This window comes from Vanrija albida (assembly GCF_041260175.1).
Source record: "Vanrija albida strain AlHP1 chromosome Unknown contig_3, whole genome shotgun sequence".
Classification (NCBI taxonomy): domain Eukaryota; kingdom Fungi; phylum Basidiomycota; class Tremellomycetes; order Trichosporonales; family Trichosporonaceae; genus Vanrija; species Vanrija albida.
The window spans coordinates 1,410,070-1,434,776 of NW_027191422.1; the positions used below are offsets into that span (position 1 = coordinate 1,410,070).

Here is a 24,707-nt window from a genome sequence, read left to right on the forward strand (position 1 = left end):
GCACGTAGCCGGCGGGGCTGGTCGTGGTGCGAGGCTGCTGCGGGGTCATCTTGAGTGGGTGGACGCAAGAGGACTGTCTGGGCATGGGTTTCTGGCCACGCGCCTTGACCACGTCCAGGTGAGACAGATCACATGCTCAGACAGACTTTCTACAACGAAGATGCACTACACAGTCAATGTTCTACCCTTCTTCTATACTAGGGCGCCGGCGGCTCCGGCACCCGCTCCTCCTCGTGGGTTGTTGTCGTCGTCGCCGGCTCGCCCTGCTGTACGAGCGCCAGCCGCGCCATTAACCCGTCGACTACGGGCGAGAGTGGGGTTGGAAACTGGCCAGCAGGCGAGCCCGACCCTTCGCTCGCTACCCGCCCGCGTCCGGCACCCCGCAGTGCGCCGTCCTCGTGTTCGATGTCAAACGCGCCCAGGCTGCTCGGCGCAGTGCGACGCACGCCACCGCCCGGCCCGTTACCGCTACCCGCGGGGTGCTGCGGCGCCGCGCCGGCCAGCGTGAACCCGCTCACGAGCGCGTTGCTCGCCAGACGCCGCGGGAAAGTGTACCCCGTACTCGTGCTCGTGCTACCGCTGTCGTCGTCGAGGCGCTCGCGCTCCGCCTGCAGCCCAGAGCGGTAGCGGTAGTCGCGCACCGGGCTGTGGCTGGGCGAAGACGACGACGTGCTCGCCTTGGAGCTGAGACTGGGCGCACCAAAGCCTCCGCGAACCAGCACTGGGCCGGCGGCACGACGGCCAACGCTCGTCCCCACAGTCGTCCCGCCCGTCGTCTGCGGTGAGAGCACAGACGCGGGCTGGATGCGCGTCATGGGCTGCGGTGACGTCGAGACGGCCGGGTTGCCGGGCAGGCTACGGGCGTGGCCCTGGTCTACCGCCTGGAGGGCGGCGGGCCTTGGCAGTGACGTACCCGATGCGGCGTGACGCATGGCCGCGCCGCCGCCGCCGCTCAGAGGGCTTGACGCCAGCGGGCGCTGGCCAGACAGCAGCGTAGACTGTCGAGGCACGCTGGATCCAGGCGTGCCCGAGTCGGTGATGCCAGACGCTCTTCTCGCCATCTGCGACGCGGGTGTGCTCGTGCGGGGAGACGGTCCACCAGGCGTGCCGAGACCAGAGTGCTGGCGGGCACGCTCAGACACAGACGAGTCACGGGACATTGGCGGTGGCGTTGCGTGGGGTGGAGAATCCACCGAGCTCTCTCTCATGCTGCCCTTCATACGACTGAGCACGTCGCCGACATGAGCCTTGGTGAGCGGCGTCCGTGTCGCCGATCCAGCATCTGGAGCACTGGCCGTCGCCGACAGGGGTGATATCAACGACGACGACGCGGCCGACGTTCGGCGTGGGGTCGGTGCGGTGGTGGTAAACGTCGGTGCACCCGACGATCCCAAGGCTGATGTCGAGACCTTGGGCGACTGACCGTGGCCCTGAATGCTCGTCGGTGCGGACCAAGAATCAAGCGCACGGAGAAAGGCGTGCACATCGTCATTGTCGGCGCCGTCGGGGCCTCCGTCGATGCTTGAATGTCGGAGGCCGCTCTCCTTGGTACTCGTTCTACGCAGACTCAATCCTGGAGGGAGAGCCGAATCACCTGGACTCGAGCCGGGGAAGGCACGCCGACCGGATAGCGATGACGAGTGACGCTTGGTTGCCAGCTGAGACGCTCCCGGGCTGTCACGGTCGAGGGAACTTGGCAGGAACGGTGATGCCATCGGGAATGTCACGCCAGCGGGTCCGCGACCAACAGCCTGCTTGGAGAAGCTGAGGGATGATGGTAGCTGCGACAAGGGGGGCGACACGCCGCTGGGCTGCAGGGCAAATGGTGGGGCACCTCCGACAGGTGACACGCCCTGCATGTTGGCGACTTGGGCGTGTGTGAACGAGCGGCCAGATTGGGAGAGGAATGAGCTCGTACGCGCCATCGGAGACGACGTTTGGCCGGGGATGGCTCGTGCAGACTGTGGCGTGCTCGATGCGGGCGCTTGCGCAGGGTTGGCCGGGGCCGTTCGCAAAATGGAAGTTGATGGCGACGCCGAGATTGAGCGGAACGGTTGCAGCGAGTGCGCCGACAGTCGACGGTACGGCACGCCGCTGGGCACAGGCGATGGTGGTGCCTCGGCCACTTGCGAGGCAGACGCGAATGGCAGGCCCTCGGCCAGTGCGCCCCACTTTGCGGCGCCAAGGCTGCTTGGTTGTGTGCCCGCCGACCCGGACGCCGCACGGCTGGACACCTGACGCGACCCCGACGAACCACTGCCGAGACCCGCGGCCCCGGTGGGCGGAACGGTGACTCGGCCCGCCACCGTCGGTGGAGTAACACCAGCGCGCGATGCCGACCGCGACGTCCCAGCACTGGCCGCGACGCGGGCCTCGCTCTCAAGTCTGTGGCGCGCCACTGTTGGGGTGAACCACTCCTCGTCCATGTCGACAAAGCGCTCGCTCAGCACGCTCTCCATGTCCTCCACGTCAAAGTCGACATTGGAGCGGTAGACGACGCCGAGCTCGTAGGTGGAACCAAACAGATCGACAGGAGGAAAGTCGTATCGCTCGAGCGAACTGCCGGGTGCCGGGTCGACCTCAGCTCCAGGAATCATACGCTCTAGGGGCACGTCGATGCCGATAAGGTCGCGGTCCATGACCTCCCAGGCCTCTGCTATCTCTGCTGGCGAGTTGGCGTAGCCTTCCGCCGCCCACAGCTTGATGCCCAGTCGGAGCCCACTGTTCGCACGCTTGAGCCGGCGGAACAGTCGGTACGCTGGCAGGAGGCGAATAAACGAATATAGCGCGCGGAAGTGGATGATTCCCAAGCGATAAGCAGTCGGTGGGGCCATGTCCGAAGCGCCGGCAGCTGGGTCAACTGCAACGTCTCTGTGGGGCAAGGCAAGGGTCAGTGCATTGTTCCCGGTGCATGGTCCCGTGGTACCCAAACACGCCACCTACGTTGCTCGGAAGGTCCATCGTTCCAGCACGATTCCCGGGCGGCGTTGGGGCTGGGCCGCCGGGCGGACGAGCGTAGGGTCTAGCGCGACGCGCTGGCCCTCGCGATTCCACAACAGTGTCTGGCCAGGAGGAATGTCGTTCGTGTCGAGGATAAGTGAGATAAGGAGCGGGGGGACCGTGCTCCGGCTCTCGCCGGCCGCGGTGTCGGGCGACGGATGGGGAGGGTGTGACGTCGACACGGTGCGGTAGATGGCGAGGTCGCGCTTGTGCACGTCCGTGTCCGGGATCGTGAGGTTGAACCATCTGTCCTTCTTGCGCTCGGCCGCGTTGCGCAGATGGCTTACGCGGCCGTCGACGAGCACGCTGACAGTCTTGAGATAGAACCGGTAGACTATCTGGTCGGCGCGCGAGACTCCTCCGGGTGCGATCTGGCTGCTGGATGCCGATGACGTCGCGTCGGCGTTGGGCGCTGCTGCTACCACTGAGGCCGAGGCCGACGCGGGCGAGCTTGAGCCGCCGCGCTGTGGACTGTCGGCTCCGCCGGTGGCCGCGGCGCCAGGAGCCGCTGCTGCCATGCCGGACTCACCGCGCACCCGCTTCAGGGGCGCGACGGACATTGATGATGGTTAGTTGCTGGGGGCCGAGGGCATGGTGTCGTTGGGCGTGATGGCGTGTGCGCTGCGGCGTGCCGTGTTGTGATGTAGGCGACTGCAGTGATGGAATGGGTGGTGCGGTGCGCCTGTCGGTCGTCGAGTCGACAGTGTCGGCGCGTTCCGTGGGTGTGCAAGCTAGGCTGGGTGTGTGGCGTGCGGCGTGCCGTGTGGGGGAATGGCGTCACGCGCGTGAAAGGGAGGGCGGGGAGTGGAGGCAGGCAGGTGGCAGGTTCAACAAAGCAGTGCGAGATCTATGTGCGTCTTATGCAGTAACAGTCGAGTATGTACAGGGAGGAGGAGGATGAGATGCGCGTGCGCGAATGTAGGTGCAGGTGTAGGTCGTTGTTATTGTTGTGGGGCACGGCACGCGGCTTGGTGCAAGGAACGGATGCTGGCTGGCGCAGGCAGGGTGGGAGGATGATTGACGTGTGTGGGGTGGGACGTGGGCTGTGTGCTGTGTGGCGAGTGGCTTTACAAGGAACGGGGCTGACAATGGGGAGGCTATTGAGCTGGAGTCGCTTGATGTGCGTGCCGCGCGCCGCGACGATTCAATGCAGAGGGGAACGAGGAAGCTTGACAGTAGCGACGGAGGATGCCGACTGACTGGCGCGGGGGGGAGGGGGGGGGGCGGGGTCGATAGTCGATAGTCGTCACTGCTGGCTGAGCGGTTGAAGGGTGTGTGTGACGTGATGATTATGCAGGCGTGCGCGCCGAAGCGACTGATAGGCGCCCGATCAGGGTGACATACCTATGTTGAATCGATTATGTAATGTTGTCAGAGTGCCACACACACCCATAACGCCGAGAGTTTGGGGATGAAAGTATCCACCGTGGGAGAGTTGTCTGGCAGAGGCGACCACACTGCAGACTGCCTGGACCCCCCTGCCTGTGCTGCTACGACGGGGCGAGGACCTGCTACACTCCCAAGTCCATACCCAAAAGTAGTCTTCCCTCAACTAACTCCACCCCAGCTAGACGAGGTGAGCTTCGACGACGACGACGGCGACAACAACGACGACGTGCTGACCATCGCCCCCTCTCTCTCGACACCGACTCGAACGCTCGCTTCGCCCTCACAGATGGTCAAGAGTGAGCATTATTCGACGGATTCGCGACGGCGGCAGAGGACCAAGGCTGGAGATGGACGGACACTGGGCTGGGCATGGACACGGACACGGCGGGGATGCCGTCGGCGAGGAGAACGGCGTGCACTGCGTGCGGCGCCGAGAGCGTACCGTTGGTCGTGCGCGTGTGCCGTGCCATGCCCAAGCCCGTCCAGTTTCGACATTTCTGCCTGGTCCCCTGCGGTCGCGAGACACGCACACAGCAGCTAACCACGCCCAGTCTACAAGCCCGGAAAGGTCGCCGTTGTCCTCTCTGGCCGTCAGGCCGGCAAGAAGGTTGTCGTCATCCAGCAGCGTGACGAGGGCACCAAGGAGCGCCCCTACCCCCACGCCATTGTTGCCGGCATCGAGCGGTGAGTGGCGGCGACGAACAGGACGGTACAGCCATCTAACACGTCCCCAGTTACCCCTTGAAGGTGACCAAGTCGATGGGCAAGAAGAAGGTTGCCAAGAGGAGCAAGGTCAAGCCTTTCATCAAGGTTGTCAACTACGCCCACCTCCTCCCCACCCGCTACGTCCTCGAGCTCGAGAACCTCAAGGGTGCCGTCACCAACGACACCTTCAAGGAGCCCACCCAGCGTGAGGAGTCGAAGAAGGCCATCAAGAAGGCCTTCGAGGAGCGCTACGCCAAGGGCTCCAACCGCTGGTTCTTCTCCAAGCTCCGCTTCTAAGCTGTGCGCGTCGTCGTGCTAGAGCTGAGGGGCTGAGTGAGAGGGATAGGTTGATGTACCAGATCGTAGGATGCGATCACACCTGCATACCATGGGCGCGGGGGCGGCGGCGGCGGCGTTGGGCGCGGGGTGCTGCGGCGGCGTTGGGTCTCGTTCTGCTCACTCGACTTTGGACGCAGAGTTGCAGTTTTCAGTCAGGGGCGGGAGCAAATGTCGGAGTGCACCTTTGGTCTCGGGTGATGGCAGGAGGCCGTAGTCGCCGAGTTGGGCAACCCGCGGCGACGTAGCATAGCGCCGAACGTAGCATAGTCGCAACTGACACGAGCTGCATGGGGGGTGCCGTCGCGGCCATGAGCGCAGGCGAGAAAGCGGCGTGCCAGAACGGCGCCACGCCAGAACCTGGCCAGAGGCACACGCCCGCGCCACGGAGAGAGCCGACATCGTGCCATGCAGACGCGCCTGCCAAAAGTCGCGGCCAGACCTAAATCCGCCCCGTCGCGTCGGTTGTCAACACACCACAATGGTCAGCACAAGGTCGCAGAACAGCAGCGGCGCGGCGTCGGCCGCGCCCGCCGCCGACCCGAACCGCATCGTCGCGATCGTGACCGGCGCCAACTCGTGCGTCTGCTCAACAACAACGCTAACCCCCAGCGGCTTCGGCCTCGGCCTGTGCCACGCGCTGCTGGCCAACCTGTCCACCGTGGGGCCGGTACCCGCCGCCGTGGCGCAGGCGACCGCGCTGGCCCCGAGCCTCCGCCCAGCGCTGGACGAGGGCGCCGCGCTCAGCTCGGCGACCATCGGGAGCCCGCACCCCGCGCTCACCCTCGTCCTGGCGGTGCGCTCAGAGTCCAACGCGAAGGAGGCGCGCAGCCTCATCCTCGCGCGGCACGCGGCCGAGCTGGAGGCTAGGCGGGCCGCCGGGGTGCCGGTCCCCGAGGGGTGGGAGGAGGGCCTGCGCGTCGAGTACGAGCTCGTCGACCTCGACCAGGTTGGCGGCGCGAAAGGCGTGCTGTCGTTCGCGAAACGGGTCAAGGGGAGGTATCCCCACGTCACGAGCCTGTTCCTCAACGCCGGGTACGCGGCCATCACGCAGGTCGTCATCCCGCGCTTTGTGTGGAGCATGCTCACTGACGGCCCGCTGTACGCGCTCCATCATCCACGGTACAATGTGGAAGAGGTGGGCGCGCGGAGCGCGGATGGGGAGAGGGGACGGGTGTGGGGGATCAACGTGCTGGCGCCTTACATCTTGGTAAGTGCTGGCAATGACGGACGATGGCGACCACTCAACGGCACGGCCCGCTAACGCCGGCCCAGTCGAAGGAACTCGCGCCGGCGCTGCGCGCCTCTCCCAAGTCCCTCCCCTACGACCCGCGCATCGTCTACACCTCGTCGATCGAGGCCGAGGCCGAGGGCCTCAACCCCTCGCCGCTCGACGACATCGAGCTGCTCACCTACGAGTCGTCGTACCGCGCAAGCAAGTACATGGGCGACCTGGTCGTCACGCAGCTCGACGCCGAGCTCGGCGCGGGCGACCGCCCGATCCGCGTCATCTCTGCCGAGCCGGGCTGCGTGGCCACCAACATCGCCGTGAGCGGCCTCGGCGCGTGGCAGTGGCTCGTGCAGCTCAAGTGGGCGTGCTACTGGCTCTCCTTCTACCTCGCCTACCTCTTCGGCTCGCCGCACCACCCCGTGTGGGCGAGCGACGGCGCCGCGCCCATGCTCTACGCCGCGCTCGTGGGCAGCGCCTACCTCCTCCCCGCGGCCAAGCTCCCCGGTCCAAAGGTGCACGTCGTCGCGCGCCGCTTCCGCTCCCCGGGCGTCAAGTATGGCGAGGTCGACGAGTGGGAGGCGCACGGCGATGTGGCGGCGGCCGTCGCTAAGCACTGCGAGACAATACGCCGCCAGTGGCACAAGCGGGGCGAGTAGGATGCATAGACATGCTTGTTTGGTTGCTAGGCCGGCGGGCCAGCGCGGGCTTCAGCCCGTGTGCTGCCGGCAGAGCGGCCCCCCGACTGGGTCAGATGATCGAGTTGACCGCGGCGGGCAACGACGCCAATCAGTACATCGAGGCCGCGGCGGCGGCAGCAGGCAGCAGCATGGCGAGGCAGTGTTCGCCATGACGCACTATGCGGCGGCTCAAGTTTTTGGCGGGCGGCAGAGTAGGGAGGACCCTTTTTGCAGATCTCGAACTGGACCCTCGGCAGCGGCGCAAGTGGGTGGGGTGGGCGAGAGGGCGGGTGGATGCATGTGCTGCCAGCTGCAGAGGATGACGATCAGTGCCTCAGAGCGAGGCGAGGCAAGGCAATGGGGGCTACTGGGGTGGTGTGTTTGCTGCAAACCCCGCTGCCCATGCCAGTCGAGCGAGTCCCGTCCATTGACATTGTCCACTTGCACCTTTGTATTGCTTGTTTGCTCGCGATTGCGTTACAGTCGCATCTTGCATACCACCCAGCAGCACTGCCCCCCTTCTCCCCCGCGCACGCCCGAGCCGACCCGCCCCGCGACTTGTGCAAAAACACACCCCCGACACATTCCCTTTTGTCGCTCGTCCCCTTGCTTGCCTGGCTGCTCGCCTGCTTGCCCTAGAGTCGCGCCCCGACGCCGCCGCCGCCGCTGCCGCCGCCTCCGCCTCCCCTGGCCCCCCTTCTGACGACACTTGGTGCTTGCTTTGCTTGCTCGCTCGCGCCGGCGCTAGCTAGCCACTGTCGTCGACACACCCGCCGCCTGCTACACACGGCCCACCCAACAAACCCCACGCAATGCTTAAAAGAAAGTCGCAACAGCCACAGCAAGGCGTATCCCCCTTGCCACCACCTGCATCCGGGCGGGCGTCCATCAGCTCCATGGCCTCGTCCCAAATGCACGGCGGCGTAGGCGTACCCGCCGAACGTGTAAACTCGATTGCCAGCATGGACAGCCAGGCAACAGGCGGCAAGGAAAAGCGCCGCTCTGGCTTCCTCGGCTTTGGCAGGAAAAAGGACAAGGACAAGGATCAGGTGAGTAGAGTGAGCGCCGGGCACGCAGACGGCGAGACGAGACGACGCCGCAGCGGTGGTGGTGGAGTGTAGAGTGCACGAGTGAGGAGAGGATGCGACGAGTCGTGACGACGAGGCTGGTCGGTCTGTGCCGTCGTCTCGCCCTCATCTCAATCCACTTGGTGCCCGCATCCCCCTCTACCCCTCGCTCTCTGTGGCCCCCACTACGCCCTTGCAGCGCAACGCTGCGGCCAGTCGTCGCCCTGGTCACCCATCTATCTCCTTGCACCACCCACCACTTCATTCCCCGCGTTACTTGTTTAGAGACAGACAAGCTGACACTGCCTAGCAACAGCCAGGCAGCTCGCGGCCCTCGTCCACCTTCACAGTCAACGGTCGCCCTTCTATGGGCGGCATCCCCGAGGACCCCAACGTTGCATACAGACAGCAGCACCAGCAGCACCAGCAGCAACAGCAAGGCGGCTTCACCCAACCCAACGGCAGAATAGTCGTCCAGCAGCGCACAAGCGACTTTGGCCCCGGCAACCAGCAGCAGCAGCAACAGCAGCAGCAGCAGCAGCAGCAGCAGCAGCGCGCCCAGACCATGGGCTTCCATCATCGCCAGGACGCGCCCCAGCCGCCGCAGCAGCAGCGTACCGCGAGCGGCGGCGCCGGCGGCGGTGGTGGTGGCTTTGTCCACCGCCCCGCGACCCACGAGTCGGCCGTCGCCGCATCGTCACCCGGCCTCGAGAACCGCCCCGAGTACAAGCAGGAGTTTGAGCCCGTCGTCGAGCTCATCTCGTACCAGCCCCACAAGACGTATGTCACGAGCCCGCCAGAGCTCGAGATGATCTTTGCGCGCACCAGCGCCGGCAACCAGCCCAAGTAAGTCTAGCGTCTGCCAGCCGTCGTGGCCTTTTGTTGACACCGCCGCAGACAGGGCCAGCCTGGCAGCCCCAACAATGACTGGGACTCGGTGTGGCTCCAGCTCTCGGGCACCTCGCTCTGTAAGCCGTCGCACGAGCCCCACGTGCACAAGACTGACACTCGCAGCCATGTGGTCGATGAAGGAGACGCGCGCTGCCGCCGCCCGCGGAGAGAAGATTCCCCCGACCTACTTCAACATCACCGACTCGTCGCTTGAACTCCTCAACCCCCTTCCCCCGCCTCCCCACCGTCCCAACTCGCACCCCCACAGCCACGTCTTCTCGCTTAACACGGCGGGCTCGAACCGTCTCCTGTTCTCATGTCCGAGCGACCACGACCTCGTCCGCTGGTCCATCGGCCTCCGCCTTGCCGCCTGGGAGCGCTCCCGCCTCGAAGAAGTCTACACTGGTCACCTCATCCGTGCGGGCAGACGTGAGCCGCGCTCCCCGCTCGTCCGTGGTCGCCTCGAGGGCTGGGTCCGCGTCCGCGTCATGGGCGGCACCGACTGGCACCGCCTGTGGCTCGTGCTCTCGGACCCTGCCGCCGCAGAGGACCCCAAGGACAGCCCCGGCCGTCGTCACTCGCTCTTCGGGATGGGCGGCCACAAGAACGAGCACATCCAGGAACCCAACACTGGTGTCCCCATGGCGTCCTTCTACTCTGAGCCCCGCACGGCCAAGAACAAGACGTCGTCGTTCCCCGTCCTCTCGATCACCCAGGTCAGCCAGACGTATGCCGTCTTCCCCGAGCACCTCGAGGTCATGTCCCAGTCCAACCTCATGAAGGTCGTGGGCCGTATCAGCGGTGATCTCGTCACGATTGAGGGCGGTCTGCGCGACTCGGGCTGGGCCCTCATCATGCCCGAGGCCGCTGTCGAGGACCCTGCGCCTCCTCAGCCGGCTACCCCGCTGTCCCTCATGATGCGCTGGGTTACTGGTTTCCACGATGCGTTCAAGCTCTACGGCCGTCCGGCCCAGTACAGCTGGGACGATGCTGACCCGAAGAGTCTCTTCTTTGCCTATCCTCATGGCGATCTCCGGGGTGACCTCTTCCTCACTCTTGACGAGGCGACTCAGGCCAACCACAGACTCAACACGCCGGGTATCCGCGCCCAGTTCACGGCCCTGGTCCAGAAGCGCATTGTGGCCATCAACGAAGAGAAGCGCCATGGCTCGCAGTCGGGCCTCACCGGCATCGCCAACGGCAAGCAGCCTTATAGCGAAAAGTCGTCGTTCGTGCGCGAACCAGAGGAGCTGGACAACGATCAGCAGTCGCCGCCCAAGCCCAAGGCCGAGGAGTTCAGACTTCCTCCCCTGTCGTTCAACGACGAGCCCAAGCCCAAGTCGTCCCCTACGCTGCTCGACAACCGGTCCCTCACCCCCATTACGGAAGCCGAGGCTTCGCGCCAGAACTCGACGCATCGCCCCCAGCCGCAGGCCAAGCCCGAACCCCTCATTCGTTCCGTCGTGGGCGTGCCCCCTGTGGCCGAGACCAAGCCTGCTTCCAACGAGAGAGCTGCTTCGCCTTCGCGTTCGTACGCTACGTTTGGCCGACACGGCAACGACTCTGAGGAGCAGATCTCTGCTCCCGCCGAGACGCCTCAGTCGGCGACCAACCCGACCGTCTGGTCGCAGGAGTCTGGCCGCACGCCGACCGACCGTACTCCAGCCATCAGCCACATCAGCCACGAGTCTCACAACCACGCCGCCCAGGCCAGAGCCGGCTCGCAGCCCCCGAGCCGCGCCAACTCGTATGGCCCGCACGCCATTACGACCGACAGGGCTGTGGTCACCAAGGCCCTTACGCCCCCTGCCGCCCCCGAGCCCGAGAAGTCGTCGTACTTCCCTCAGACCAAGGTCCTCGCTGCGGGTGGTGCCGCTGCTGCTGCTGCTGCCGGTCTCGCGGGTGCTGCCGCCCTTGGATCGTCCAACAAGAGCGACATCCACCAGCCCAAGCCGCACAGAATGGCGTCGTCGGAGCCTCTCCAGGCTGGTCTCAGAGAAGAGCCTGCGGCGCTGTATCTGATGAACATGGTTGAGGAGCCCGCGACGCAGGCCGCACCGGCACCGGCACCGGTGCCGGCTCACGCCGCACCCGCGTCGGCGCCCTCTCCGATCGTCGCCAAGCTGCCGACCCCCGAACAGGACAAGCCGCCTCGTCCCACGATTGTCACTGAGACGCAGCGCTCGGACCAGGTTACGCGCCGTCCGTCTGGCGCGCGCGCCGCCCCCGCGCCGCGCTCGGCTATGGGCCGCTCGCCCAGCAGCGCCCGCAGCGACGATGCCAAGGCTCACCCTGCCGTCATCCCCGAGGTGACCGCGCCCGAGGTGGCGGCACCGCGCTCGACGGAATCGGCGACCAAGTCTCCCCAGCCGCGCTCGACCGAGTCGGCGACCAAGTCCCCCCAGCTCGCTCCTCAGCAACCCCTCTCACCCGATGCCGCGCACCAGAAGCTCTCGCCCCAGCCGCAGAACGTCCAGTCTCTTTCGCCTCAGGCGCCGGAGCAGAGGTCGCTGCACTCGTCGCCTGGCCGCGCTCCTCTCAGCAGCGGTGGTCTCCCTGCGTCCAACACGAGCCAGGACCTTGCCAACGACGCGGCGGCGTACATGGCCTTTGCCGAGCAGCCGACGTCGCCTGTGCGGGGCAAGGGCACACTGCCCACGCCCCCGACGTCTGCGGCTGTTGCCACCGGTGCCACTGTTGCTGCCGGTGCCGCGGTTGCGGCCGCTGTTGGTGCTACCGAGACGCGCTCGTCGTTTGCTCCTTCCAAGGCGGCCGCCGAGCGCCGTGCCAAGGCCGAGGCTGCTGCCGCCGAGCAGCGTTCCGCCATGGCTGTGCCTGGTGGTGGTAAGCGTGTTAAGGCCAACAGCCAGCAGCGCGGTGGGGAGATCTGGAGCGGCAGTGAAGATGAGGACGAGGACGAAGACTCGCCTGTTGCTACTCAGCCCAGGCATCCTCTTCCCGAGCCGATTCGCCGCGACAGCCTTCCTCGTGCCCTTCCCCCTGTGCCTGCAGGCCGCCAGCAGCTTCCCCAGCAGTACGAGAACTATGGCGGTAACGAGCGCACTGATCGCAACTATGGCAACTATGTTCCCGAGCGCGACGCCTACCGTGACAACTTCCGGGAAACTATGCGCGACAACGACTCGTTCTACCAGCCGCCGCCGAGCATCATTGAGCCTCGGCCGAGATCGCGCAGCCCGCCGGCGCCCCACAGGCAGCTGCCGCAGCAGCCAGTCCGCAACACTGGCCCGCTGCCCGCGCCGCCAGCGCTCAAGCAGAACGTGTGGAACGCCAACTTTGCCGTCGAGCACGGCATGACGGAGAACAAGGGCACGTTTGTGCAGCTCGACGAGCCGTCTGTTGCCCTCACCAAGGCGTTCCTGCCCGGTGGTCTGCTCGCTGCCGGCATGCAGGACAAGGACGACCGCTCTGCCAAGCGTCAGGAGGAGGTCGCGCGTGAGACAGGCTCTGCGCTGGTCAATGTGCCCGCCAAGCCGCCTCCCCCTCAGACGGGCCTTCTTGGTCAGGTTGCGGCGCACGAGGCCGACCGCAAGAACGCGGGTGGCATTGGTGCGACGCTGACTGAGCGTGACCGCGAGCGCCGTCTTGCCGAGGACCGCCAGCGCAAGATTGAGGAGCTGCAGCGCCAGCAGGCCGAGAGCCAGTCGATGTACAGCGGCATGTACGGCAACCCGTACGCGCAGGGCTACCCTCCTTATGGCATGCCCCCGCCAATGGGCTACAACGTGAGTGGGTTGGGAGGTACAATGCTGACTTTGCAGCCCTATGGCATGATGAACCCTGCGGCGCAGCAGCAGGCCATGTACGCAGCGCAGATGGCGTACCAGCAGACGATCATGGCCATGTCGCAGGCTGGGTCGCAGATGGGCGACGACCCGCGTGGCGGCGAGGGGCGTGTGTCGCCCGCGGGCAGCATGCGTCCGTCGTCGCCGCCGTTTGCTGGCGCCGGCGGCTACGGGTACGGGTTCATGCCCGCGCCGAGCATGTACGGCGGGTTCCCGGCGCCGTACGGCATGCCGCCGGGCATGCCGTCGCCGGGCGCGCCTGGCTGGGGCAGCCCGAACCCTGCGTTCAGGCAGACGATGTACGACGGCCAGGGTGGGGCTGGCCACGACGGGTCGTACCCGAGCAGCGAGCGGGGCGACGAGCAGCACCACAATGGGAATGGGCGTGCTGCGTCGTAGCGGGGCGGTGCGCGTAGCACGGTGGTAGAGTAGAGAGCGTGGCTCGTCTTGATGTTTGCGAGTTTATAAACGAGGTGTAATGAGTTGATGTAATTAGATGGGGTCGAGGGGGGGCGAGACACGACAGTGGCAGTCTCCTTCACACAAGCACACGCCACACCAACCAACGTTGCCATTAACACATCGCATAAACCCAAAACTACCGGCCAATGTACTTGATCTCTAGGAAACGGAAGAGGGGGTAGACGACGGCGGTGAAGCCCGAGGCCAGCTCGAAGCCGATATCGCCGCCGAACTCGCCGCCGACGAGTTTTCCCAGCGGGCCGATCCACCAGACCTGGGCCATGCCAACGGCCGCACCAGCAGCGCCGAAGCAGAAGGCCGCCATGGCGCCGAGGCCAATCGGCAACAACGCGCGGTTGTTCCACGCGCGCGCGGCGTCGTACTTGTCAAAGTCTGCCCTGCGGAAGATGAAGTGTTCTTCCACGACGACGACGACGAAAATCGCGAGCCAGTAGCCGAGGACGGACAAAAAGTCCTGCAGCGTCGCCGCGAAGCGGTCGGCGCCGACGATCGCGAGCGGGATGTAGATGGCGGTGATGACGACGGGCCACACGAGGCGGGGGACGTAGGCGAGATACCTGCTAATCACGCTGATGCTCATGCCCATGCTGTACACGTTGATGATGTTGTTGGCGATGACGCTCAGCACGAGGAGGACCATGAAGAACTTGCCCCCTCCGCCGAGGGGCGGGACCATGACGGCCGAGATGAGCCCGCCGAGCTCGTTGGTGGTGTACGCCGTGTTCCAGTTCACGAGAGTGGGCGAGGCCCCAGGCAGGGCGCCGGCCGACGCCGCCGCGCCGATCGCCGCGCCGAGCCACATGACGAGCACGCCGGGGACCGCGAGGCCGAGGTACGTCCACATGAAGACGAGCTTGCTGCTCGCATCCGCCGGCATGTAGACGTTGTAGTCTGACGCGAGGGAGACCCAGCCGATCTCAAAGCCCCAGATGACGCCTCCGAACGACAGCACGGAGGCGGCCTCGGCCCGGCCCGCGCCCATCGGCGTGTTGACGAGGTGCTTGGCCGCGACGCCGAGGACGACGAGGTACGTGACCGCGGTCGGGAGCCACGCGTACTGCTCGTACGCGTGCACGTGTTTATACCCGAACAAGCCAATGACGAGGGTACACAGCGCGATGATGACGGTCCCGACGGCCGGGGAGAACGAGTACTCGCCGACCGCGCAGAGGGTCTGCGCGCCGCCGATGGTGTTGGCGACAGACCAGCCGACACACGCGACGCAGTTGAGCGCCGCGACGCCCTTGGCGCCGGCCCAGCCCCAGCTGAAGCGGGAGGACGTCATCTGCCGCAGGCCGAGCTTGGGCCCGAAGGTGGAGCAGAGGGCCGGGAGCGCGGCGGACGCGAGCACGAAGAAGGCGATGGTGAGCAGGCTGTCGCCGAGCCCGAGGCCGAAGAGCAGGGGGCCGAGGATGCCGACGCCGAAGGTGGGGAGCACGCAGTTGGCGCTGAGCCAGAGGGTGAGGTTGCCCCAGAGACGGTGGTCGGGGCGCTCAGTCTCGGGCACGCGCTCGATGCCGCGCTGGGGGTGTCAGTTGTCGTGTGGGCTGGGCACGGCGTAAAAAGCGCCGGCGGGGTGCCACTTTTTGTGGAGCCACCGCGCGGTGACTACCAAGAACCACCCCGCCACCGCCGCCGCCGCTACGCGCCGTCACTCACCGCCTCGATCCCCAGCGCGGCCTCCAGCCTCGCATTGTACGCCTGGAACGTGGCCCACCGGCCCTGCGGCTTGAGCTGCTCGGACGCCGACGTCGTCGAGCCGCCGTCGTGCGGGGACACGGCGGCGTCGAGCCCCGCGTGCTTTTCGATATCCGACATGGCGCCTGGGGGAGCTGGGCGAGAGATGTGTAGAGACGAGACGAGGGACGATACGGGGGAGAAAACTGCTGCAGCTCGTACATATCGGCCCGCCGCCCACACCCATGCCAAATAAATCAGGGCGGTTATCTCGACGAATGGGCCGAGTCGGCTCGGCTGCGGCGCGGCAAGCCGGCAGCGGCGTCGAGCAGCCTCGAGCTGGGTTAGCTGGCCTCGCGCTGCCTCGAGCAGGACAGCGAGTGCAAGCGCAAGCAGCCACGATGTATTTCTGGACACACCCCGTGCACCACATGCTGATAGCCCCCTCCCCCTGTGTCCGTGCACTGCACTATCTGGCGTCCACAACTCCCACGACTCTGCTATGTATACGGCGCATACCCGGGTTACGCCGAAAACCTGATAACGAACGACCAACGCCTGACGGCTGCGCGCGCGCTGATTGGGCCCGGCGGGTCGTCTGCCTGGCGGGGTCTGGAAATTTGGCTTGCTGACGGCCTTGGAAATCGCGTTTGGTATGTGGGTATTTCGGGGTGTCGGGGGGTGGGGGGGGGGGGGAGGGTTTGGCGGCGGTGGTGGTGTTGGCGGTGGTGGTGAGCTGGTGGCGAGGGGGTGAGCTGGCGGTGGGCGGTAGTGTCCGTCGCCGACGCACTCCCGCGATAACACTATCGCGCGTCGCACATGCGCCTCACACCGACACCCACCCCCGCGACACCCGGATCAGCATCTATCTTCACGCCCAGAACACACCCCCACCCCCGGCCTGACCGGATCGGGGGGCGAGGCCGGGGCGAGGCCACGCGAGTCGCCGAAGCGAGCTCGCACCAGCCCTTGATAAACCACGCTCCCGGGGCATGCACCGTGTGGCACCCGGCGAATGCGCCAGGACTGCCCCCGATATGCTCGAGGCCGCGCTGGGTATGCTGTATCATCTATGCCAGAAACCTGTCTACTGTATTAAGGCGCGGGTGCACCGCTGAATGCAAGAGGAACGACGCGACACCGACTCCGCGCCTAGGCCAAGTCGGCGGCCTTGGCAGTGGCCAGCGCAATGTCGCCGTCCGACTTGGTCTCGGCCTGCGCCTTGGCACCCTTCGAGTTCTGCACCGACAGGAACGTGTTCCAGGGGATGTTGACCGCGTTGATAGCGAGGACGCGGTACTGGAGGGGGATGAGCTGGGGAGGTTAGCGCTGGTCATTGGATGTGCCGAGGTTGCCGGCACGCGCGCGCGCATCGGCGCAACCGGGGGCCGCGTGATGGCACCGACGCCGGCGGGGCCATGACGGCGGTGCCGCCACTGATAGCCGTACGTTCGCATGCTATTTGACACTTACGCCCTGCGGTTGTCAGCTTACACCTTCAAGGCTCGCAACACCTGAACTTACAAGGTTGATGGCCTGGAAGGGGACAAAGCTGCGGGCTGTCAGTCTGCTGCCCACATTGATAGCTACGAAACAGCACACTCACAGCGTCCAGTTAGCCTTGAGGGTGGGGAAGAAGGACTGCGGGGGTTAGCTTGGGAGGAAGTGCGCCTATCAGGGAGGCCGCCTGAGGTGCTCAAGACGCCGACTCGGCTCCCGCAAGCTCCCTCCCCCCACGCAACCCACCTCGTGCCACTTCTGCTTGGCCGCGGCGAGGTCCTTGCCCTCGAGCAGCGTCATGACGGTGAAGAAGCCTGCGGGTCAGTACTGGCCCACCAAAGCCACACCACACCCACCGGTCAGGAACGTCGGCGCGGCGATGAGCTGATCGGCCGCGACCTTGGTGATCGTCCCGGCAAGCTTGTTCTTGATGGGGATCTTGTCGAGCGCCCTCAACCAGACCGTCACGAGCGGCGCAAAGATGCCTGCTCCCCAGACGACGATGCGGCTGGGTGGGTCAAGTGGCGTTTAGCAGTGCGTCATCAGTCGATGTGCCGAGTGGAGCAGTTGAGCCGGTGCGGTGCGGGGGAGGGTGCAAGACGAGACGTGCGCATCCGACGTCAGCCACGGCCAACACGCGGCACGAGCAGCAGCTCCACACGTACCCAGTCCTCGCGAGGTCGTGGTTCTTGAGCCCCTTCTTCTCGACGGCCTGCTGCGCGATGACTGCGGTGTCAGTGGGGGTGGCGAGCCCGATCAAAACTAACTGTCACCGGTGGCGAAGAGCACCTGCGACGCGTTAGCACAAGCACAGTGTAATCAACGCTACTCACGGCCGAGGTGGCAATGTTGCCGAGCATGGGGCGGCGGCCCAAGAAGGACGTGTAGGCGTTGAGGAGGCCGGCCATTGTGTGGAGCGGGGCAGTGTGGGGTCACGGAGGGATGGGCGTGCTCGCGGCGATCTGTGTAGTGTACTTTGCTGTCTGTGCGCTGTGCAGCAGCTGTGACAGGCTTTAGAGTATTACTTGAGTGGTGAAGAGTTGAATTGCAGCAGTGAGTGGAAAACAACAGCCTGGGGGGGAGAAGTCGACGAGAAGCAGCGTGCTCAGCCGGCGGCGCAGAGTGAGGTTTTCGTTTGGCACTCAGGAAAAGTCAGTGTTAGGCCGGCGGCATTGGTCCTGTCGCTTGCCACTTGCCGCAACTGCCTACACCACAAACTCGGAGCCCCCTCTTCCGAGCGGGTCAACGGCGGGCGACACGGGTCACGTTCATCAGTTTACCAATGGCCACATGGGCTCGTGACCTTTGCCTTTGAACCGGAGGCTGGCTTGTCCAGCGGCTCGTTCCGTCCGCTCTTCCCTGCCCTCTCTAGGGTTGCTGCGACCGGCCCTCAGCCCCGCAGTGCGAGCGGCCTGGCACCCGATGGCCGCCGCCGCCGCCGCAGTGGCAAACTCTGCTCCGCAACCAGTTGGACTTGACCCGTGCTCCAGTCGCCGGGCGGGTTGGAGTCTCCCGCTTTGAACCACACTTGGACGCGACTGGGATCCACCGACCGAGGCTGGCAGACATGCAGTGACGAGACGAGTCGCTCCCAATTCCCCACAGTGCCAGCGCTAGCGTGGCATTGAAACCCCATCCGGCCCATCCTCCACATGACCTGCCTGTTCTCCAGCGAGCGAGCGGGCCCCAGCGGCCCCAGCAGCAGCGGCAGCGGCAGGCGGCTGCATACCCGCTACTGACCAGATCCGCACACACCAACTCTGGCGGCGACTTGCACGCCAGCGACACGAATCTCAGACCTACTACGACGTGCTACGGCATGCAGTCACAGACAGACAGCGGAACAGCGCTCGCTCGTCACGTCGCCTCGGTTTCGAACTCGGACTAGCCACAAGCGTTGGAATGGGCCGAGCCAAGACGTTCACGCGTGTTCCTTAGACCGGACGCGAAGAAGCGCGGCGGCCCAAAGTGTGGAGCCGAGCTGTCGTGCAGCGGCAGAGCGCGCAGCCGCGACGAGGAGGGCATGTGGGAAGTGCGTCCAGTCCTCGGCGCGCGTCGGCGGCGTACAAAGCGATGCAGTCGAGCTGCCCGCGGCTGCGGAGTGGGCCAAGTCGGGCAGCGGCGACGGCTGTCCATCCCACTGTCTCTCCTCTCTCTCTGCGACTCGCGCGTACTTCCATTCATTCCCCGGAACTCCCATGTACCCCACAGATAGCTGGAAATAGCGGTGGGGAAGGAGCTCGACACGGCTGGGGGTGGGAGGATGTGCCTGATGTCGCCAGCATCCATACGGTTATTGCCGTTATACACGCATCTGGAGCAAATTAACAAAGACCCAAAGAGGGTAATAAGGGGCGGGCAATAGAACGGGGACGTGGGGGAGGGAGCGAGGAGGAAGACGAGGAGAGGAGGGTCTGGCTCACTCAGGGGACGCGGCGTCGGTGACGACGACGACACGCTCGCCCATTTTGGTTGGACCGCGCGAGACGAGAGGAGGATTCAAGACACGGCGGCGGTCAAGATGCATACACCCCCTCAATACTACATCTATACCTCGCAGTAGTGGGAACAGCACCTCTTGACCTCGACCCCATTCCCCCCTCTCGCGTCGCTAGCCTCGTTGTAGGCCGCATTCGACGCGTTCAAGGTTTGCCCGCCCACCTACCAGTGACCGAGGGCCGAGGACCGACGACGACGACCAAGACGACGACGACGGATAGCCGGCGGCCACGACGTCGATAACCCAATTGCAGCAGTACCTCCACGGCGTCGCCTCTTTCTCTCTCTTCAACTCTCTACTCAACCAACTACGGGTCCTTTGTGCCATTGTCCTATTGACATTGCTCTTGGATCGTCGCAGTTGCCGACCGACTGACCGACACGTGGACGCGACGACAACAAGCAACAAGGGATCTTGAGGATCTCTGGGCGCCGCGCGCACGACCCGCCGCTCTCATCAACCAAACTCGGGCCCACACCCACGCCTCGGCCTCGCCACCCCCGCTTCGCCCCCCCCCCTCGCCGTGCGCCCCCCGACGCCGAGTCACCCGCCAGCCCGCCCCCCGCCCCCGTCCGCGACAACTCATGGCGCTCATCCTCTAACGCCGCCGCCCACCGCCCACCCTCGCCCTCGCCCTCACCTCGCCCGCCTTCCCCGCCTTCCTTTGAGCGGTCATCAATCCCCAAAGACTTGTGTCGTCCCCCAACGCCATCGGTAGTGACGACAACGACGACGGCGACAGCGACAATCGTCGTCCCACGCACCACAAATCTCGACGCCGTGTAAAGCCATCTCTTTCAACACGTTCATTCCTCAACAAGCCACGGCACGGCTCGTCGCCCCCAACACCAGCGACAAGGATCTGGTCAAGTTTCCCCAACCCATCAGCCGCCTCTTGTTCTCTCGCCGCCGGCCTCGTGTCGAGCAGCGCACACTCTGGCCACCATGGCGCCGTCAAAGCAGGCGTCGAGAGCAACTCTCGACGTCCCAACTCCATCATCAGACTCTGGCACCAGCTCAGCAACCCCAGCACCGTCAATACGAAACAGAACGGCGACACCGACGATGCGCAGCGCGTCGTCGACCACACACCGCGCAGTCTCGTCGGCCTCGACCGCCGCAAAGTCGGCCTCCACAACAACCGTCGACGACGCGCCCCACTCGCACTCAAAGTTTGGCAGCAAGCTGCGCAAGCTGTTTGAACACCAAAAGCATGCCACCTTCCAAGTCAATGTCACCATTCACGAGCTCAGCAACATTCCCCAGCTCGAGGGCGACTTTGCGGTCCGGTGGAAGTTCCGTGGTCACCGTCCACGCCATGCCGATCAGCTTCTTGCTTCCCCGGCCCGCCGCATACGGCCGCAGAACCGCGTGTCCCCCAAGCCCAGCGTGCCAAACCTTAGAACCTTACGCCCATCGTCCAGCGCCATGTCGCTACGCTCGGCGTCGACCACGACCGCGGTTTCACCTGTCGCCGGGTCGTCGAGAGGGGGCGCAAACGGCAGCAGCAACTGGCTCGCCCCCCACCGCGAGCACACGCTCCCAATCACCCACCGCGAACAAACGCACCCAGCGCCGCTTCCAACCAAGCGCAAACAGGAGAAGAAGGGGTCGGACCCTACGCCGCTGAGGCAGAGTCTGCGCGCGCAATCAGTGGGCGAGGGCGCAAAGCGGGATGGTGACGGCTGCCCCCCAGTTGTCGACGAGCCTGAACTACTTGGACACAATGCGGACGAGAACGACGCGGTGCCTCTGAGCGCCAGCAGCAGTCGCTCCAACCAGAGCCCAATTACGCCTCTCACTGCCTCGTCTACTGCTGAGTCCGACTCTGTGCGCGACTCCGCCTCAATCGTGTCAAAGTCGTCTCGCGCGCCGTCCTTGACTGCTTCCAGACCATGGGAGTCAAACCCATCGGCGCGCTGGAGCTCCATCTCTGACTCGTCACAAGCCCTTCCCAGCCCATCAGCGCCCTCGGATTCTCCCCTGATGGAGGAAGACAGCGAACATGTCTCGCACGAACGCAAGGGCATGACGGAGATCTTTCCTATCAAGGCTCACGCAGTGACATGGGAGCAGGAACTGCAACATGTCATTCGCCTCCCCATCGAGGTGCCAGAAGGGTCGCAGGGTCACCTTGTTGCCGACCAAAGCATCCCACTTCTCGTTGGTGGACCCAAGAGCGACGCGGGTATCAAGTTTGAGATTCATCAATCAGACAAGAAGACGGACGACACGACGTCCAGAGACCGCTCCATCTTTGGCTACGTCGATGTCGACCTCGCCCCCTTTGCAGACCTTGGCAAAACCACTCGTCGTTTCCTCCTGAAGGACAGCAAGACCAACGCGACGTTGCGCGTCACCGTTACCATGCGCTTCATCGGCGGTGACCAGGATTGGATCGCGCCGACCCTGCAAGATGGACACTTGGTTCGCAGCATCAACGAGCTGCACACCGACGAGAGCGCCCTTGGTGATCGTGAGTTGCGCCCCGCCCGATCCCGGCTAACAAACAGTTCAATTGTACCACCGCCCGTCCATCTCGTCGCAGTCGGACACGTCGTCCGTGTCTGGCCGGCCGTCGTTCCGGTCCTCTGCTTCCAATGCCAGCGTCACCAAGGTGTACAGCGCTGTTGTGGCACCCAGGAACCGATACACTGCTGTGGAACACCACCTCCTCCCAGACGAATCCAAGAATCGCCGTCGCGGGCTTGATTCTGCCCCGGCGTCGGCCGACTCGTCCGTCCACGACCTACGCAGTGCACCGACCGACATGTCGCAATTCCGACAGACCAAGAATGGCACTTTGTTGACCGAGTCACCTCAGGCTTCCCCCAGCCTGCAGGCGACGGCATTGTCGGTGGACACGAGCTACTTTGACCAGCCCACGGCTCCCGAAGCACCTCGAAGCCAGCTCTCTGGCTTTGGACCTGCACACCAGGACTCGTTACTGTCGCCTGACCAGGCCCCACGAGGGCATCGCCACGCTCATCACGACAGCCGGCACTCGCTTGAAGAGAAGCACAACATTCTCCCCGAGGTTGTCATTGAGCATGTGTTCAACCCGACAGCATCGCACGAGTTCACGCCGTTCACCTATGTCAAGGAATCGGACACGTCGGAAGACGAGGAAGAGCTCACCGACGAGCTTGACAACGAGCCCAACGAGGTGGACCTCTCTGATCACCCCGTGGGCGGCCAGGCCAAGATATGCTGGTCCAAGATCCGCCGTCGGGCCGTCACCCACCTGCCGCACCCCCATCACCGCCATCGCATGGCCACTCTGCCAACCGCATCGCGATAACTTTTGTATCAACCAGTCCGTTGCCTGTATAGGACTTGCCCAGGACATTTTCCACCTGGGCAGCTTGTCCTGCACTCATTGTTGCATTGTAGATTGCTTTCTCTACCGATAGATGTACTACCATGACTGGTGCGGTGTGGGCGTCTTGCTCAGGCCGTGCTTGCGGTACAATCCTCCTCTGCGCGTCCGCTCTCCGAGTACTCGGACGAGCCCACCTTCACACTGACACTGCCGGCTGGTGCGCCGCTCGTCGTCCTCTGCCGCCGGGGTTCCTCACCCCCGGATGGCGCACTGTGGGCCGTGAGCTGGCGTGCACGCAGGCGTCGCTGCTTGTTTCTGGGTGGTGCTGTTGGCTCTGCCCCGCACCAGGCAGCCAGGCCACCGCCCCCAGAACCCCCACCATGCCCCGCCACCCCGGCGACTGCAGCTCGCTTGGCCCAGTTAGGAGTGAGCCCACCCCCTCGCCGCAGCCATGTCGCATGACCAAACGCGCAACGCTGATACGACGCCGCGGAGACGCCGATTGCCCTGGCCAGCGACGCGCCCCCGCGCGCGATGGATCCGAGGAACCAGCTGATTCATGGCGCAGCTCATGGCCGCCCGCCATTGCAGCAGCCCGCCTCCGCCGCCCGCCATCGCAGCAGCACCCCGCCGCCGCCGCCGCCGCCGTCGGGTGGCTGGAGAGCCTAGTCGTCAAGGACGCAGGCGGGCTTGCGCCGGAACACTGTCAGATGGCCAGCAGATCTGCGTCGTGCGTGCGTCGGCGCTGCGTCACTTTGCCCGTGGGTAGCGGAGGTGGGCGGCGATGGCGGACGTCCGTCGGGGCATGCAGGCGTGGCGGCGCCCGACTGACTGGTCTGCTCGTCTGCTCCGTCGGCATCTTGGAGCACTCTCGCTGGTGGAGACTGGGCGTCGTGGGCCCGCGGTGCCGTCTGCGCCAGTGATGCATGATAGCTCTGGAGGCCGCCATTATTGAGGCTGGGCTGGCTGGGCTGGGGCAAACAAACTCTCCGTTACGACTGACCGGGTGCCTGTGCCGCCTGCTGTCGTGAGCGGGGGAGCTCCTTCGCCGACGCCCACCTCGCTCGCTCGCCGAGCCAAACCCAGTTTTGGTTTCGCACACCAGCTCTCGCTCGCTGTAACCCCCCGCGGCCAGGTTCGTTCACAGGTACAGGACAGGCCCCAGGTTCAGGCCACCAGGCCAGGTCCGCCCCATGTCATTATTGTGCGGTGTTCCCACTCGCCCCAGGTTCCCGGACGGAGAGAAGGCGACGGGCGAACCTGTGACGTATGTTCCAGTGGAAGGCGGACACGGGCACGACGACAACGACCGGCGGCGTTAATCAAACTCTGTTGGCTGGGGCTGTTGGGTCAGGTCTTGAGTAGGAGCTCTGTGAGAGCAGGCAGGCTGGGGCCAAACTCTATCTGCCGCCTGGGCGACAGCGACGACTGGAATCGGAGCGTCATCGTCCGGCTGGCGTTCGTCCAGCCGCTGCGAGGCGAGCTGTGAACTGGGGGCTGGCGGTCGCCGGCTCGGCGTTGTCAGGCTCGCAGGTACACAGGTGATGGTGAGCAGGTGATTGGGGTAGCGTCGTGCGTCATGTTTGTTGTTTGTTTGGGGCAGCCGTAATGCCGAACTCCACTGGGCTCGACCAGCTGGCCCACTGGCGCAGGACATGCATGTGCCTCGGCTCTCCTCGTGGCCGCCACGCCGCAGAATACCCAGGTGCACCCGGCTCGCGGCTCGGGTGACTTTGGAGCAGCACCTTGCTTGGCGCATGGAGCGGCGCTCGCTGCCGTCTTCGCCGATCCCGACCGCCCGCCAGAGTCGCCAGCCTTGGCTTGGAGTCGTCGACGTCGCTTCACATTTGGGTTTGGAACAGGATGGGGGGCAATGGGGCATCGTTTCACAACTGGGCGTGGAGCAGCGCACACAGCGCACGCAGCGCACGTTGTGCAAGGCACACCCAAGCGACCAACGTCAGCACCACGTAAGCGCAGCGTGCTCCCTTGGTTTTCTGCAGACCCATGCCGGCTTGCACGCAATCAATGTCGGCATGCACTCAGGCCTACCATGATCTACTGTGCCGACCAGGCCGCGGGCGGAGGGGTCATTGATGATTGAACCATGCCTGCCCGGGTGG

General features: G+C 65.1%; 7 protein-coding genes across 7 annotated transcripts; 4 read left to right on the forward strand and 3 right to left on the reverse strand.

Moving 5' to 3' along the window:
- Positions 1–197: 197 nt before the first annotated feature.
- On the reverse strand, positions 198–3,518 carry ATG13 (autophagy protein 13; the record flags this gene model as incomplete). The annotated part of the gene is made up of 2 exons (XM_069352373.1): positions 198–2,871; positions 2,944–3,518. 2 exons carry the CDS (start codon positions 3,516–3,518, stop codon positions 198–200), a joined length of 3,249 nt encoding a protein of 1,082 aa, XP_069209791.1.
- A 1,157-nt stretch (positions 3,519–4,675) lies between these two features.
- RPL27B (60S ribosomal protein eL27) lies at positions 4,676–5,391 on the forward strand (the record flags this gene model as incomplete). Its single annotated transcript, XM_069352374.1, has 3 exons — positions 4,676–4,685; positions 4,941–5,073; positions 5,124–5,391. 3 exons carry the CDS (start codon positions 4,676–4,678, stop codon positions 5,389–5,391), a joined length of 411 nt encoding a protein of 136 aa, XP_069209792.1.
- Positions 5,392–5,911: 520 nt separating this feature from the next.
- Positions 5,912–7,317, forward strand: ERG27_2 (3-keto-steroid reductase; the record flags this gene model as incomplete). Its single annotated transcript, XM_069352375.1, has 2 exons — positions 5,912–6,640; positions 6,706–7,317. 2 exons carry the CDS (start codon positions 5,912–5,914, stop codon positions 7,315–7,317), a joined length of 1,341 nt encoding a protein of 446 aa, XP_069209793.1.
- A 983-nt stretch (positions 7,318–8,300) lies between these two features.
- On the forward strand, positions 8,301–13,501 carry Q8F55_003849 (uncharacterized protein; the record flags this gene model as incomplete). The annotated part of the gene is made up of 5 exons (XM_069352376.1): positions 8,301–8,387; positions 8,716–9,251; positions 9,303–9,373; positions 9,420–13,042; positions 13,079–13,501. The coding sequence occupies 5 exons, from the start codon at positions 8,301–8,303 to the stop codon at positions 13,499–13,501; spliced, it is 4,740 nt and encodes a 1,579-aa protein (XP_069209794.1).
- A 199-nt stretch (positions 13,502–13,700) lies between these two features.
- On the reverse strand, positions 13,701–15,403 carry Q8F55_003850 (uncharacterized protein; the record flags this gene model as incomplete). The annotated part of the gene is made up of 2 exons (XM_069352377.1): positions 13,701–15,107; positions 15,245–15,403. The coding sequence occupies 2 exons, from the start codon at positions 15,401–15,403 to the stop codon at positions 13,701–13,703; spliced, it is 1,566 nt and encodes a 521-aa protein (XP_069209795.1).
- A 1,011-nt stretch (positions 15,404–16,414) lies between these two features.
- Positions 16,415–17,670, reverse strand: SYM1 (Protein required for ethanol metabolism; the record flags this gene model as incomplete). Its single annotated transcript, XM_069352378.1, has 8 exons — positions 16,415–16,576; positions 16,787–16,814; positions 16,869–16,903; positions 17,009–17,076; positions 17,119–17,270; positions 17,428–17,488; positions 17,530–17,551; positions 17,596–17,670. The coding sequence occupies 8 exons, from the start codon at positions 17,668–17,670 to the stop codon at positions 16,415–16,417; spliced, it is 603 nt and encodes a 200-aa protein (XP_069209796.1).
- Positions 17,671–20,207: 2,537 nt separating this feature from the next.
- On the forward strand, positions 20,208–22,563 carry Q8F55_003852 (uncharacterized protein; the record flags this gene model as incomplete). The annotated part of the gene is made up of 2 exons (XM_069352379.1): positions 20,208–21,738; positions 21,776–22,563. The coding sequence occupies 2 exons, from the start codon at positions 20,208–20,210 to the stop codon at positions 22,561–22,563; spliced, it is 2,319 nt and encodes a 772-aa protein (XP_069209797.1).
- Between the last annotated feature and the right edge of the window lie 2,144 nt (positions 22,564–24,707).